The sequence below is a fragment of the Crocodylus siamensis genome, chromosome 11 (assembly GCF_052110815.1).
Source record: "Crocodylus siamensis isolate JL-2025a chromosome 11, ASM5211081v1, whole genome shotgun sequence".
In the NCBI taxonomy this organism is placed as follows: Eukaryota; Metazoa; Chordata; order Crocodylia; family Crocodylidae; genus Crocodylus; species Crocodylus siamensis.
Window position 1 is genome coordinate 36,759,235 of NC_143405.1, and position 15,748 is coordinate 36,774,982.

At 42.1% G+C, this 15,748-nt stretch overlaps 1 protein-coding gene across 1 annotated transcript in view; it reads right to left on the bottom strand.

The window, feature by feature from the left end:
- Window positions 1-667: 667 nt before the first annotated feature.
- The window catches only part of RAB43 (RAB43, member RAS oncogene family), a 30,035-nt gene continuing 14,954 nt past the window's right edge, over window positions 668-15,748 (bottom strand). Inside the window, exons 2-3 of the mRNA XM_090021329.1 lie at window positions 12,925-13,108; window positions 668-11,119 (exon numbers count right to left, since the gene is read on the bottom strand). Coding sequence (XP_089877455.1) covers window positions 10,869-11,119; window positions 12,925-13,108 — 435 coding nt within the window. The 3' untranslated portion in view covers window positions 668-10,868. The remainder of the gene's footprint in view (window positions 11,120-12,924; window positions 13,109-15,748) is intronic.

Genomic DNA, 15,748 nt, shown 5'->3' on the forward strand with positions numbered 1-15,748 from the left:
CAGAAGCGCTTCTGGTCCACTTCCGGTTCTGCTGCCAAGCACACTGGGGAGCCCCCCGTGGTTCTGTGGGAAACTTCATCCGCCGCAACACTGCAGCATTCACAAGCCCCTGCTACCTAGAGGTATGTAGAAAGAACGTTTAAAGCTGTCTCTATGTCTGAATCTCCAAATCTTTCTGAATCTCTTCAAATTGATTCAGAGGGTTCCGATTCGATTCGGAGAGATTAAAGGGTCCTCTGATTCTATTCAGATTAGGAGATTCAGCCACCAAATTGGGCCGAATCTCTGCCTAATTGAATCGGGGACCGAAGCTTCGCACAGCCCTACTAATTACCTTTTCCCTGCTTCATCAAGCTGCCAGTGTCAAGAGGTGCTTTGCAGAGCTAAGTATTCCTGCATGCTTCCAGCAAGTAAGTCTCCACTTTTAGCTTCTCATCCTAAACTGAGACTAGCAGTAGGGAGAATGTGTGCAACTAGGATGGAGATAATTTTTTATCTCTAGCAAAGCGAACTTCAATTATATTTGCGCAAGACAGTATTGAGGTTTTGACAAATGGGAGGAAATGAGATAATGACATCTAATGGCTTTAAACTACTAACAACACAAACTCTTGGTGAGATGTATTTATGTTACATAATAATAAAGACCATGCAAATTGCCAAGTGCTTATTTTAATTAAATCTGTTTAATGATACATAGTACAATGTATCCACTATAGGCTTTGCTAAAATTTACAAAAAAGCAGGTTTCATATTTTAAAAAATAAACTTTTTTTATAACAAATTCATAAATAGATGAAGGTAACATATAAAAATTACTTCAGTATGCAAGTTTGTTCCCTTGTTGTCTTGCTTTCCAAAAGGTCTGAGCAATATTGTGATAGGAAAGTTTCAAAGCAAAATGGTTAACTGTGATCAGAAACTTGAGGTCTGCATTTCTTACAGAAACCTAAACAATTAGTAATAGATCAGTCTTAAAAAATGCAGAGGACTTTAACACTGGTATTTGCCAAAACTGGTAAGACATTTTGAAATGCACTGAACAAATTCAATATGAATTAGAGCTTTTTTCCCCACCAAGTGCATTAGCCAGACTCACCTGAATGATGTATAACTACCAAGGACTGTGCAGCTGGGGGACACTAGATTTTCTAACTGTCAGACATCAACAAATGAGGCACTATTACAAAAGAAACACTGTGCATTTTAGGGTATCAAAAGTTTCAGTACTTCTCAATGAAAAAGTATAAAGCAGAAAGCTTCCTCTCAAATATTACAAGCAACAGAACCACATTTTCTTCTACATATGACTGAACCCACAAATTTGCCCCAACTCACTTCTGACAGAAGGGCTACAGTCAGATCTTATCCATTGGATTTCAATCAGTATAACTGAGAACCAGATCTGACTTGGAGCTGGTGTATTTATCACTTGACACTGGAATTGTCACACTGTTCTACTCCCATGAGTTTTATTTATCGCAGTTTCTTTTAATATATAATTCTATTGCGGGGCATCTCTTAAACTAACCAGCCCAGAGATCCTGTTCTCATCACTGTATCCTTGTTGTTAAAACATACAAAATATTTTATCACATAACAAATTTCTTCCCTTACTTAAACTATTTCTCCATTTAAAAATAAACTACACATTTACAAATTAAAATAGTTTATTTATCAATGAGACATTGAATTAAGAATGGGGTGGGAACTAATAACGTGTTATTAGAACGAGAAACCCTCTTCTTTTTAGCGCTGGCTCTCATAATAGAATCTGTTTTTTGACAGAGCATTTTTGGACATGCAAAAGAAAAGCAGTTTACCTGAGGGGACAGGATGATTGAGGCAACAGCCCCAAGTAGGACACAAAAGCAGCTGCTGCCAGTGACAGGGCTGCTGCAAATGGCATGGCAGGAGATAGTGCTGCCCCAAGTGCCATGCAGCTGCCCTGGGTATGGCACTGCACTGCTATGTCTCTACTGATGTGACCAGTTGTTTGTTCCTGTACTACAGTGGGAGAGGACTACTTAGTGGCATTTCCAATGCAAAAACATTTGCATCTTTGGGTATCTAAATACCTTTAAAAAAATTGTGTAACTTTTTTAAAAAGTGGCTTCAATGGCAAGTACAAGTTTGCATACCCACACGTTACAATTTTCTATGCCCGTGCTTCTAAGCACAATTTTGGATGTGCCCAAGATCGGGGTTCAAATTATGCTCCAACTCTTGGGGGGGGGGGGGGGGGGCGGGGACCAGTCCGCCACTGCTTGAGCTGCTTAGAAAGGCACCAGGTGGGCCAGGGACTTTCATCTTTATTGGGGGGGCTCATCCCCCAAAACCCCTCCGTATTTTGAACCCTGCCCTGAAGATGGCACTCACCATATCCTCAGACAAGTGTGTATTGCGCATCACATGTAATGACTTAGGGCAGTTTGCTACTTACAGAAAAGACCCTCTCCCCCCACCACTGCCCTCCAAGTGCAGAAAAAAATTAAGTTGACCATCACCTACTCTACAGTAGATTGCATTTGCTGTTTTTATATCATTGTCTGGAAGGGAGTATCATTGGTTAAGAAGTCTGCTAAACCTAGGATAGAAGAATTAATCCAATGTGAAAGCAGCTCTACCTAAAGCAAGGAGGGCTCAAGTGCCACATGGGGAGTTCTGATGAGCTGTGAAGGGGGTGGTACTGACCTCGCCCCCAACATCTCACTTGCCAAACCTTTGCTGCAGCAACTCACCAAACCTCCCTATGGGGCTGCAGGTGGTCAGGAAACAGGGTTCAGGAGTGAGAGGGGGTGGGCAAAGCTGGGATCGTGGGGCAGTGCCTGGGGCCAGGGCCTGCTCCTTATATGCCTCTGCCATTGAGGGGTGGGGGAGAGGTACATGTGGGGAGGTGCTGCCTGAACACTAGTTCACAGGAGCCTGCCATTGGTGAGGGGGAACAGGGGTGTGTGCAGCAGAGTTTGCATGGGCAATGCAGTCCGTGCTGCCCCCTGGCACTCCACCTGGGACTGAGCCCCACCCCTTCACACTGGGGCAACCCGTGCTACGCTTCCACTGGTGCCTGTAGCCCAGCTGGGTGCTGTTCTGCTCCCCCCACCTCCATGCTCCTGCCCCTGCCATGCCGTGCTGCTCCTGGCAGGTGGGCAGCTTCAGCCAGGTGATTCCTGCCCCAGCTTTTGTGGCTCCAGCTCCCAGCCACCTTCCACTGGAAGGCAGTTTAGAGCTGGACCTGGAGCCCTGCACACTGGGGCTGGAGCTGCCTGGCTGAAGCTGCTTGCCCAGCATGGTGCAGTGTGGCACAGTGCAGCAGGGGCAATAGCTGGAGCAGGTGCCATCTCTGGAGGCAGGGAGAGCTGCAACTGCACCAGGAACAGGCCCACCAGAAGCTGTGTTTGCTAACGTAGCCCTATACAGACTGCTGAGGGGGCAGCTGCACCAGATCCAGTTACCTGGCAGGCCGGATCTGGTCCACGGCCATGGTATTTTACACACCCGTGGCCTAAAGCCTGATCCCACTCTCCAGTTCTTCCTTGAACTAAAGCCCCTCAAACATTAAAGGTAGCGGAGCTGGCTTTTATGGTTTAAACCAGGTCTCAGGTAACAGTCTCAAAAATATCTTAAAAGCCAGGGAAATGTCCTGACTACCTGCCCAAAGAAGTGTGGAACTTAGTCTCTCAGCTCAAACTCTGGCCCTTTGCTAGGAGGCAGATGCTACACTCCATGTTTTTCCTGACCATCACAGTCCCACAAAGTGAGATAAACACCAAGTCAGCAATCATCATGCTGATATCATATGAACATGATTTTAAGTGTTGGGTGCTTAGGGACTTCCAGGGATCCTGGTCCCTAAAGCAATAATAAGATCAGGTGTAAGACAGTGCTTTAGGGCATGGACAGATGCAACATTTACAGCACATTAAACAACTGATACACAGTGTTACAGCACTACAAATTAGCCTGAGCCATATAAAAAAAGACTTCAATGAAACAGGAATGAGTCTTCAGCACTTCCATGTAGTGGCAGTTACAAATGCTCTAATGAAGTACTACAAATTGAAGTGGGATTTTAAGTGCTTTATCTATATATGTATCTGTCCATACTCTTAAATAGACCTCTTGTGAACTTCATAGCAGCAGCTGGAGGTAGAGAGTCTATCTACATATCTAACTATGTCCTGGCTCAATGACCACTGTCTCCAACCTATCTGAGTAAGTGCTGCACGATTTACTCTTCACTAGCTGCACAGCCCAATGGAAGAACGAACTCCACTGGCCTGTCCGTTTTAAAGGTGACTTGCAAAAGGAATGTTTAAACATGGTCCCTTTATTTAGTTTGTGTTTACTTTGAAGAGCTGTCAGTTTTGATTCGAGATCTGTGTTTAGCTGTTCTTTGCTAATCAAAATTTTCCCTCAAGTGTTTCAAAACAGTCTCCAAACTAACTGGTTAAATGCTGGTGACTGTTGGTGTGCTTAATAGGATACTTTACAATGGGAGAAAATGCTACTCAGGGCATTGGTTAGCCTCCCTCTGTGGGAAGTGTTGTGGAATAATTTGAAGATAGACTCAGGATCAAACAAAGCAATCTTAGCATAGTTCTTCATTTAGAAGGTAGGACATCAGAATATGTTGGTAGGGAAACTTGTATTTTATACACGAGTGATTGAGGGCTAAGTACTGGACAACTTTGTAGCCAGATGTGTCACAGATATCTGGCTATTAGTTTAACATGTACACCAGGTTTCTATACATGGGAAAGATGCTTTAACTTTATCCCCACTGTTTACAGGCAACTTCTAGTCACCCTCAATCTAATAATAAAATAAAAGCCAAACAATTCTTGCCCTTTTGACCAAACACACAGTAAAAGTAACAGAAAAGATCCATGACTATGGCTGAGGAGCACTCTGATCAGCCCAGAAGACATCTACAGATCATCTCCTTGAACCTCAGTACTGATGTAGTTATGTACTGCTCAGTTCCCATGTCACTTGGTAGCCTACGAATTCAGCTTTAGTATTGGTCAGTTCTGGAATAATTTAAAGCCCCCAGTATCAAAGGACCATCATCCCCTTGCCCTATGTTCCAGCCCTGACCTTTACATTGTATCTGTGAGGAGCAATTAGCATAGAAATTACATTGGATGAGGGTCCTGGAAAGTCAGCCTTAAAGCCTTTTTATGTTTTTGGAATGATGCCCATAGATTGCGTCTGAAATGACAGTCTGGCCCCGAGTCAGTGTCTTGTCTACTATGGTGGGATATCAATTCTGCTTGGGGACTCTGGGTATTACCATCCTATGAATATTAAAATAATCCATATGGGTAACTGAGGTGACTATCAAGCTAGCAAAAGCCAAGTACTTCCATCCAGCTACTGCAGGATAGCTAGAAGAAAGACCAAGGCCAAGTGTTAGGGTATTAGCCCAAGCCTTGGGACTGTCACAGTCTTCATGTGGGGCTATAGGTAGTCTCTCAATGCCTTACATCTCCATTTGAAAAGATGAGAATAGCCTTTTTATACTCCAGAGGTGCGCTGTGAGGAGAAAAAGGCTATAGATTATGACATGCTCTGGTATTATGGCACTAGAGGGTAGACAGCAGACTAATACAGCTAACTGCCTCTGTCTACTCATGAGAATGGTGCTCATGGATCTGTGATTCTCATAGAGCTACTCCCTCCCCACAAACAATACCAAACCCTAATTCCAATCCTCTTTAGCTTCTCCTACAGCAGCGTGTTCTCCTCAGTCAGGAGCCTGGTTTACTTCCTGCATGTTCCTACACAGAACAAAACTGGCAAGTGCTAAACTATGTACACTCCAAGCTTGGGAGATATCAAAGGACAGTCACCCTTCACCTTTCACAAAGAATACATTGTTTTCGCTGGTTTCCTCCAGCACACTATTTAAACAAGGTGGCATGACATGATGCACTCAGTTAATAAATGCCTGAGCATGGTGCACCACACTGACTGACAGGAAATAATTTTGACAGCTTTGGAACTTAATAAATGAAAAATGACTTGTATGTTTGAAAAGATTCACATTTTAACAAATGTTCTTGCCTCAACTATATTGTAAGAAGATAACTGTTTTCACAGAAAGCTATGACAAGATGGGGATAGTGCTGCAGATTGGGACTGATATGAGATAACAGATAATCAAATGCCCATCTGGATATTATTCTGAACTATAAAATATTAAATACTGGAGGTGCAAATCTCAAAGACAAATTTGAGGAAAAGGCTTTAATATTTTTGAAAGATACTGCTGCTCTGGACACTTCCTATCAGACCCCATGACAATCAAACTTAGTGTTCAAGTAAATCTGATCCTACAAGGTATTGTCGATATTGTGCTAGGCATCCTAGAACTCCAGAGGCAAGGAAAAATTTTAACCCCCTGCTTAACGCTGTTTCCCTTAGCCTATTTTGCTATAACACTCATTTTAAATTGAAACCTTATTTCACTTAGCACTCAGCAAGTTTCATTATAATGCTCATGGTCGCAATCATGGGTCATTAAAAATAATTGTGGTCACCATCTTGGGTTGTTAAATACTTTCGTTTTCACTTCACTTTCATTTCACTTAAAACTCGTTTTCTCAGGAACCAATTAAGAGAGCTAAGCTGGCTCGCCTGTAATGCTAAAGCTCCACTAAAGCTTGTCGAACTCCATGAAGTGGCAGCTGGGTCACATGCTATTAATTAGGTTACCACACACACCAAGGAATATGACCTGACCTTGAATGTAGTAAAACTGATCCTATAGTTAGGGGAGTCTTTCAGTCTTGGGTATTTAGTCTCTTAAAATTTGTTTTACAAAACAAATGTTAGCAGGAGTCTGTGCTGACACACATTTATTTGAAAATGATACAATTATAATTTTTTGTACAAATTCTACCCATCATGATGGACTGTATAAGCAATAGAAGACAAATAGAAAAGTTATAACAATACTGATACAGGGAAAATATTGTTCACACAAAAGGGAACAAAACTCTAAGTGCTCTTATTTCAGTGTTTGCCACTGAAATTTGCTCTAAGTGGTTCGGGGAAGGGACTAATGTCCCTTTTTATGGTTTTACAGTGCTTAGCAACCTTTGGGCACTGCCAAAAATCAATAATAAATACCAATATGAATAATGGTAGCTTAACAAGACCTACCTAAAAGCAATTCCTGCATTACACAAAAGGCTGTATATAGTCTTGTTAATATTCAACTGCCAATAAACAGGGCTCTTAGCAAATATTTGTGACATGAACTCTGATCATATGCTACTGAATCACTCATTCGATCTATATCATTGCACATTCCTAACCTGAGATTTCAAAACATGGTGTTGTGCCTGTAAAGCTAGGGCCAAATCCTGCTCAGCCTCTTCATTCCAATCTCCTCTTGGTTTCAGAAGGATTAGCCCAAGAAAGTTGAGCAGGACTGTGCTCCTAATGCTTATGTTGCATAGATATGGATATGATTTATGCACCCAAGGTTAGTTAAACCATAAATCGTCTTTAACAGAAATCCTTTTTTAAGATACAATTTAGGTTTTCACAGTTTTAACTAAACTTCTCTTCAAGGAACCATGAACCTAGTGAGGACTATGCTATTATCAGGCCAATGAATTTGAATGGTTTGCTCCCTCTGCCCCCCAGAGTAAATGAAACTGTCTATTGTGAATCTGAGTGTTAGATAAGAGTCAACCTGACTTGGATAAATCAAGTCTTCTGTTTGTTCCCTTATTCAAGTAGGTAGGCCATGCAAACATGTATAATGGTTGTCAGGTGTTTTTAAGTCAGAAGGCAGAGCTAACTGAACTGTAGCTATGGCATGTTACAGCAAAATGAAAGAAGCTAAACTGTATCCTTCCTCTGAAGGCACGGCGAACAAACCCAAACTTCACTGCATTTTATACTTTCTAACTGAAGCAGGCTAACTTCTTCAGGCAGGTTCTCAGACTTCAGTGATGGTGCTGAAATACCAGATGAACAAAGGCAAGGACTTGAAAATTAAAGTGCTAGATTTATTTCTGCTTGCTTACTGACCACTGGTGAATATCTGAGAGCGTGCCATGCTTTTTAGTCTTCTGGCACATCTCAGGTTCAATTCTGCCTCCACTGACAATACAGGGCCAAACTTTCACTGACTGCAATGGCAGTGCAATCCAGTCTTTTAAAGCTCTTGATCCAGTCTGGGATGCATCATGATCTAAGCTCTCAGGTATGATTTAAGAATTTTCAGCACTGCTGTTCTTAAACACAGACAGGAGTTCTTACCAGCAGGGTTTGAAATATGGACTTTGGCACTAATCCTGCCCATGATGCGACTCCCAACTGATGTGAGATCATGTGCGAGCACAGAAATTTGCCAGAGTGGGCCCATAGCTGCAAACTAAAGGAGAAGGTGACAAACGATGCTTATACCTGCTAATAGTCTGCAACTTAAGGGTTTGTCCTTTTTTGTATTATAAACTCACATTTATAAAGGAGGAAATAACAATACCCATGTTACAGAAACTAAACAACAAACAGGAGAGCATCTGAAATGCTACTTTTGCTGTGGTAGCTAAATGGGCAGGGAAGGAAGGGGGTGGAGAGGGGTTGGCTTAAGGATTTTGGGATTAAATTTTAGTTTAGTTTTAGTTTTAAATTGGATTACCTTCCTTTTTCTAAGATTGCAGACTTTTAAGATGTCTTGGAAGTTGGGTTTGCTGTGTAGCAACAGATAAGTTAGTCACCTGGAGTTCTGGAAAACTCCATCTCCAGTGTTTAGCTACTGTGGGGCACTCGGTATCTCTTCTCTTTGGAAGTAGGAGTCCAGGGACTATCCTGGAAAACTGTCCTATGTAAAAAAAAAAACAAAACATCCCTACTTGTACCTCACCCTGCATTTCCATATAAAACATCAGAAATGTAAAAACTAAACTAGCTGAAAATTTTAAGGCCTCTTTACTCTTACAATTATAAAACTTGAAGTGAAAACTATCTTCTTCAATCACAAGCAAAGCCTACAAAGCATTCAGAAATCTTTTTAGTTATCTACTTCATAGTTAAAAATCAAGACAAAGTACACAGAACAGTTAAGTATGTTGCACAAGAATATTTTTGATGTATTTTTGATGCATTTAAAACAGGGGCCATTAGCCCTTTTCTGCTCTTCCTGACTTTCATGCTTTGTATGGAATGGCTATAAATTAGTGTACTTCAAATAATAATAACCCACACTATGCTTTGGGGGTCAAGATTTCTAACTAGTGACTTTGGGTGCTTCAGTTGTATAGCTGCCCAAATTCTAAAGAGTGGATGCTCAGCATTTCTAAAAATCAGACCCCTCAAAAGTGTTTGGAGTTGCAAAAATCACTTGTTACTTCTGCAAATCTTGGTTTAAAACTACAAACTTAAAAAAATCCTGCTTTCATTCCCTTTGTAAATCCAAGCTTGTAAGGTGCTTGAAAGGGTAAATCCAGAGACAGCTGCCAGCATCAGTACTTTCTAATGCACATACAAGCTTTAAACCGACAGCTACATCTTCAGGTCACTTCTATTTAACAGGATTATTAAATCAAATCTAGTTCCTATTGCAGACTTCTGAGAAATAGTTAAAAAAGATTTTTCTTGCCGCAAGAAATGGAAAGCAATTGGCAAATTGTGATTGTGGAAGAGGGAACCAGATGAATACATGAGAACATGTGCTTGTCAAGAAAAGGCTCTGTATTCTCCTACAGTCATGAGCCACGTTTCACGCAGTTCTCAGCTAGGCTGAAATACCGTTTCCCATAAAATGCCCAGACTGTAGTTAAGGAATGGGAGAAAGTTCTAGTTCTGGCATTTGTGCAGTAAACCCCCTCACAACACAACTATTGCTAAACATGCATGACCAGAGATACTTTATATGTGACAGTTAAGCACATCAAAAGAGCTCATGGCTAGCAAAGTCTGTTCAAGGTTTTTCCAGTTCGTATTATTTCCAGTGGTGCTGACACTGAGTTTACGGAATGAAACGAATAAAGCTGAAGGTAAAAACTCAATGACACCGACTTGGAAGAGGAGCTATTTGCTGTGCAAAAAAAGGAATGAAATAAATCAAACCCCTCTTCCTTCAAGGTTGAATTTAAAGGAATTAAATGTCTGCCCCATACTGTTACACAATCAGGCATCCAGTATTGCTCAGGCTGATTTCACTATTTGTAAGAAAGGTAGTTTTAAAAAGTATCTGAGAGAAGGGCTGTCTCTTTGGCTTTTACCAGCGTTAGCTAGCAATCTGCATCCCACATTTCACTTGCAAGGAGAGAGCTTCCACTGCAGTCCAGTGCCTAAGTCAGAGGAATGCTGCTTGGTCCCACGTTTAAAATAAATCGAACATTTTGATACTTCAAACACTTTTGCCACAGATTCTCTCCATCCCTGCTAGGATCTGACTCCGGTCACAGGTGGAATGTTAAAAATAAAGAGACACTTTCAAGGCTGAATAACCTAAAATATAAATAGTGACCATCTTTGCCAGGTATCATATACCAAAGGGCATAGCATTGCAGTTGTGTGGCAAGTTCTTGTTCAGCTGCTATCAGCCCCCAAGCCCCCAACAATCAATTTGAAGCTGCTTGCCTCAGATTCACAACTCACCGTGAAGGTTACAGCAAAGAAAATGATGGAAACAAAGAAAAAGTAAATGTCAAGGCTGACTTTTAGAGCTAAACCTTAATCAAGTCCCTTTTTAAAAATCAGAGACATACTCCTCATTGCACTGGTGTCTAACTTCTACAAAAATGCTGCTTTCACAGGAGAATACAGCTACTGGGCTATTCGGCATTAGGTTGAAGCACCATCTAAATTCCAGTTAAGTTAGGAATATCAGCTAGTTCATATCAGCAGCCACACCCCCAGCCCTCTACCACATCTTTACTATCAAGCTTGATGCTGTCTGTGTTTTTCTCACTGAACATTGGGCCTCCATGCCTCATCATGAGCTCTGTGGCCATCTTCACAAAAGCCTCCTCCACGTTGCTGGAGTCTTTCGCAGAGGTCTCTATGGCACAGATGATATCATGGTGTTCAGCCAGACTCTGGGCTTCCTCTAGCTGAACCTCTCGAAGGTCACTTAGGTCAGACTTGTTTCCTGGCAGAAAAAAAGTGAAATTATTTACAAACTGACTTCTCATGATTACTGATATCAGGGCAAATGTTAAGCAAAGAGATGTGATGTGTAGAAGACAAAAGACAGTAGCAGGACCCATGGAAGTGAGACTGGAGTGCAACAGCTGGAGACTGGTAAGGCAGAGAAAATAAGTTGTTAATCAAAAGCCACAGCCATTTTTGGGGAGAGGAATGGAAAGTGAAAGCGAGACCAAGAAAGAGCTGTTATTCTGCAGAAACTGAATGATTCAAAATATTATATAAAATTAAAATACTATTCCCTCTTTGGACTCAGGACACAATTCACACTTCTGTGCTTACAGAGGACAGAGAACAGTTATTTCTCATAAGAAACAAATTTATGCACAAGGCCTGCTTTTCAGACATTCAGAAATATGACTGCACATCTAACACTCATGCTGAACATGCAGCTGCCTTACCTGTATCTGCACATTCAGTCTGTGCATTTTTTACATGTGAAATTCAGGCTTCCTGTAACATCATTACAGTGAGCAAAATCAGAGATGGCTGAGTTAATGAAAGATGAACAGCAAAGAAAACCACTATTTAGCATGAAATGAGTTCAGGAAATCTTAAGGTTTATAATGTGGTAAAATGGTACATGCCAGACTAAGCCATGACATAAGACACAGAACATTACTGTTTAAAGTAAGTACTGTACTCACCAGCTGATAAGCTATTTACAAGTTAGGACTAGAGGCTGAGGATCTCAGACCCTCTTCTCATTAAGAATGAACATATGTGCTGTGGTAGTGTGATCAAAATAGGAAAACAGAAGTAGAAATTCTTGGAGTCAACCCTTACCTCTGACAATGATTGCCCCTAGAGCTGATCAGAAGTTTGGGTTACGACTGCCATTTTCCTCTGGAGTGAAAAGGGTACCTAGATATCCTACTTAGGAAACTATTTACAGCAGAACATGTTCACACTGAGCCCCTCAAAGTATTCCCACAAGAACTGGAGGATAGATCTCAGGCCATTTAGCCTTCTTCAGCATAACTGTCCCTTCACTTCAAAGGACATTCTGAAGTAACTTTTGGTTTGGGAAGGAGTCATCATTCTTCATGGAAAGTAAAAATAATTTTTTTTTTTTAACTGTTGGGCAAAACATTTTATTTAAAATATTCATAATTAAACAAAATTTTAGCTCTAAGGGCCCTGGCTCAACTGTGGCTTCCAGTGCTTCTGAGCTCCATGTCAGCCTTAATGTACTGCAAGGAACCAAAAGACTTAAAGCCCTGAGAGATGTGGCTGAGAAGGTTTATAGCTGAAACTCCTGGTTCTGCAGCAGGGAGCCCATAATCTCTGAGAGCCCTAAAGTTCTCCCAACTCCCAGACTGCCTCTTGGGGAACCCTGGCTATACTATCCTTTTCCTCAACCAAAGGCCAGGCCACATAATAGGACAGCCCTTAGACCAAGGAAGCCCTGGGATCATTGGCCCCAGGGCAGTTACATGGGAAAAATAAAATACAGAAGCCTGGGGTCCCTAACGCTGTGCCAAAACAGCTGGTAGCAGTTCAGGCAGGTTTTGGACCCAAACCTACCTTCATTTTGTCAGGCATTCATCAAAACAGATACATTTCTAAAAAATGTTTCAGTTGATATGAACTGGCATTTTCTGACAAAAGTATATTTCCTCAGAACATTCACAACTATGGCTACTCTTTTGACTACTGTAAAAGAGAGATAAAACTGTTATTTCCCTAGTGCAAATACCTGTGCATTGTTTTGTAGTGCTAAGCATTTCATTCATGCTCCAAACTCACCAATCAGCAACTGTACAATGTTGGAGCCAGCATATTTCCTTACGTCCTCGATCCAGCGAGGAATGGACTGGAAAGAGCCCTTCTTGCTGATGTCATAGGCCAGGATTGCTCCGTTGGCGCTCCGGTAGTAGCTCTGGGTGATTGTTCGGAATCTCTCCTGGCCTGCTGTGTCCCAGATCTGCAACTAAACACAACAAGCATGTGGTGAGATGCTGGCTAGTTTACACAGGGGGTGCTGACTTTTTTCAACTCAAGTCCTTTTACTTCTTAATGAAGATGCCCGAGTTGAGATGAAAAAAACATTCATTGAGTTCTTCTGGTTAACAGGACAGGAGTTCTGATTCTTTACAGAAAATCTATACACAATGTAATTCACTTTTTGTATATAAACTGTACAGCCCTGATTTGTGATGAGAATGATGTACTCAGGGCAACATTTTCACACTTGACTGAGTAAAGCTAGCACCTAAATCTATATTTAGACACTAATGTAAAAGATGTACTACCAGTTCCACCTTTCACTGAAGGCAACAGTCGCTTAGAATACTCAACAACTCAGAAAGGCAAGCCTTTTTTGCTTGGGTATCTGAAGTTTTGACCTAAAAAAAATCTTTAGGTACTAGGAAGACGTGTTTCAGGACTGACTGTCTCTCAATCATCCTATTTAGGTGGTTAAACAGACATTTTAAGTTGGTAGTAACATGGCTGTCTAAACTGCTATGCTCTCATTTAAATCCAATGACACAGGGTCATAGAAAAGCAGGCCTGGAAGAGACCTCAAAGTCATTTCTAATCCAGGCCCCTACTCAATTCAGGATCATCCCCAACTGAACTGTCCCAGCCAAGTGTCTGTCTAACCTGCTTCTGAAAGTTTCCAAGGATGGAGATCCACAGCTTGTCTGGCTGGCCCGTACTGATGCCTAACCCACTCCCAGAGGTGGAAAGTTCCTCCTAATCTCCAGCCTAAATCTCCCTTGCTGCAGTTTAAGGCAGTTGCTTCCAGTCCTGACCCCTACAGCCACGGAGAAAAGCCCATTTCCATCCTCTCTATAATCGCTCTTTATAGTAATTTGAAGTGTTATTAAATCCCTCCCATCTTCTCTTCTCCAAGCTAAACAACCCTAGTTCTTTCAGTCTTTCTTCAAAAGTCTTGCCTTCTGGGCCCCGACCATTTTTGTTGCCCTGTATTAGACTCCTTCCAAACTATCCACATCCTTCTTGATGTGTGGGGCCCAAAACTAGACGCAGTACTCCAGGTGAGGCCTCACCAGAATGGCCAGTTTTGTTTCCTGTGTTGGAGTGCATACTTCAAAAGCAAGTGTTCTAAGACTCATAGCAAACAACATAAAATATTCTTTTCTGTCCTTCTGCAGTCTTACAGAGGGTCTCAGAGACTGCCAGCTCATTATAAGACTCTTAAATGGTTGAGTTTTATCGTGATATAGTGACTGTGGGCTGAGCTTTACATACATATATAATTATCTTGAGAGCCTGCATTTTGTCAGCAGTATACTAAATGAGGAAAATTGGAACCATTATCATTTTGGCTGAGACAACTGAGTTTGATTGCTAACCTGTCCTCTCCCATTCAGAGTTTATAAAAATGTCTTCTTTTACTTAAACAAAGAAAGAAATGAAGTAATATTCCACTACCAATGCCCTACTGTAACAGAGGGCTTCTAGTCCCTGTTATTTTAAGGGAGAAAAAGGGCAGCTCAGTAGGGTTGCAATCAGGCTAGGGACAGACATTACACACAGACTGGTTTAAGTGATCAGAAACTGGTTTAAACCTGTAATAGAGCAGATGTTCAGTGCACAGAAACCAGTTTGAGAATGGCTGAAAGCAGTTTGAGATAAACCAGGCTGAATGTAGTATGAGACTTAATTGATTTGGCTTGAACCGATTTATGCAATGTCTGTCCCAGACCCCTAGCTGGTTTAAGATAAACCAGACACCCCCGGCATCCTGGCATGTTCTCTAGGATGGGCGGAGCTCTCTGCTCCACAGCAGGGCTGGCCCCTCCCCTCTGCTTCCTGGCTGGAGCTCCAGAGACTGCAGGCTGCTTCCCTGCTCCCCTCACCTGTGCCTGCTAAGCAGGAATTCCCCTCTCCCCTCTGCCTTCCTGAGGAGGTGTCTGTGTATTAGCTAGCACATCACATGCTGACTATGGTCTGTGCTGAATCAACAGGCAGAATCAACAAGTAGCTGGTAATGCCCCTCTGTTGTTTTCTTAATTGGGAGATAAACACTGTTATCAATTCCCTGCTGGGCTAATCAGAGCTTCTGCCATACTCCCCTCAACTCAGCACTGTAGAATGGAAGGAAGGGCTGCTCTAGTGCCTCCTGGCTTCTAGCCTGAGGTACTGCAGGCATGTACCTGCATGTCTGTGCAGTTATGAAGTGATTCAGCCTAGGCAGATTAGACTAATCTGTAAAGATTGATTCAGTTCAGGCTCTGGCTTTTTCAATGTCTGTCCCTAGCCTCAGTGAGCATCTGGAACAGGACTAGCTGCCAGAAAGTAAGTGGCTGAAGCAGCAGAAAGACAGGAGCCTACAGATGACTACTTGGGAACAAGCTGCACTGCAACAGGACAGAGCGCTGAATAGGTAGTTGAGTGGGGACTGCAATGCAGGTTGATTAAAGCTAAGGAGAAACCCTTGTGCAGAGTTGGGAAATATGTGACTGGAAGGAGTGGTGGTCCTGGGGAATATAAGCCCAGACCTAGGCTGGTCCTAATCTCTGTAGGCAGAGGAGGTTCTGACAGTATAGGCTGCTAGAATGAAAGCTGCAGACCCAGGAAGGTACCCTGGAGGCTGCGGGAA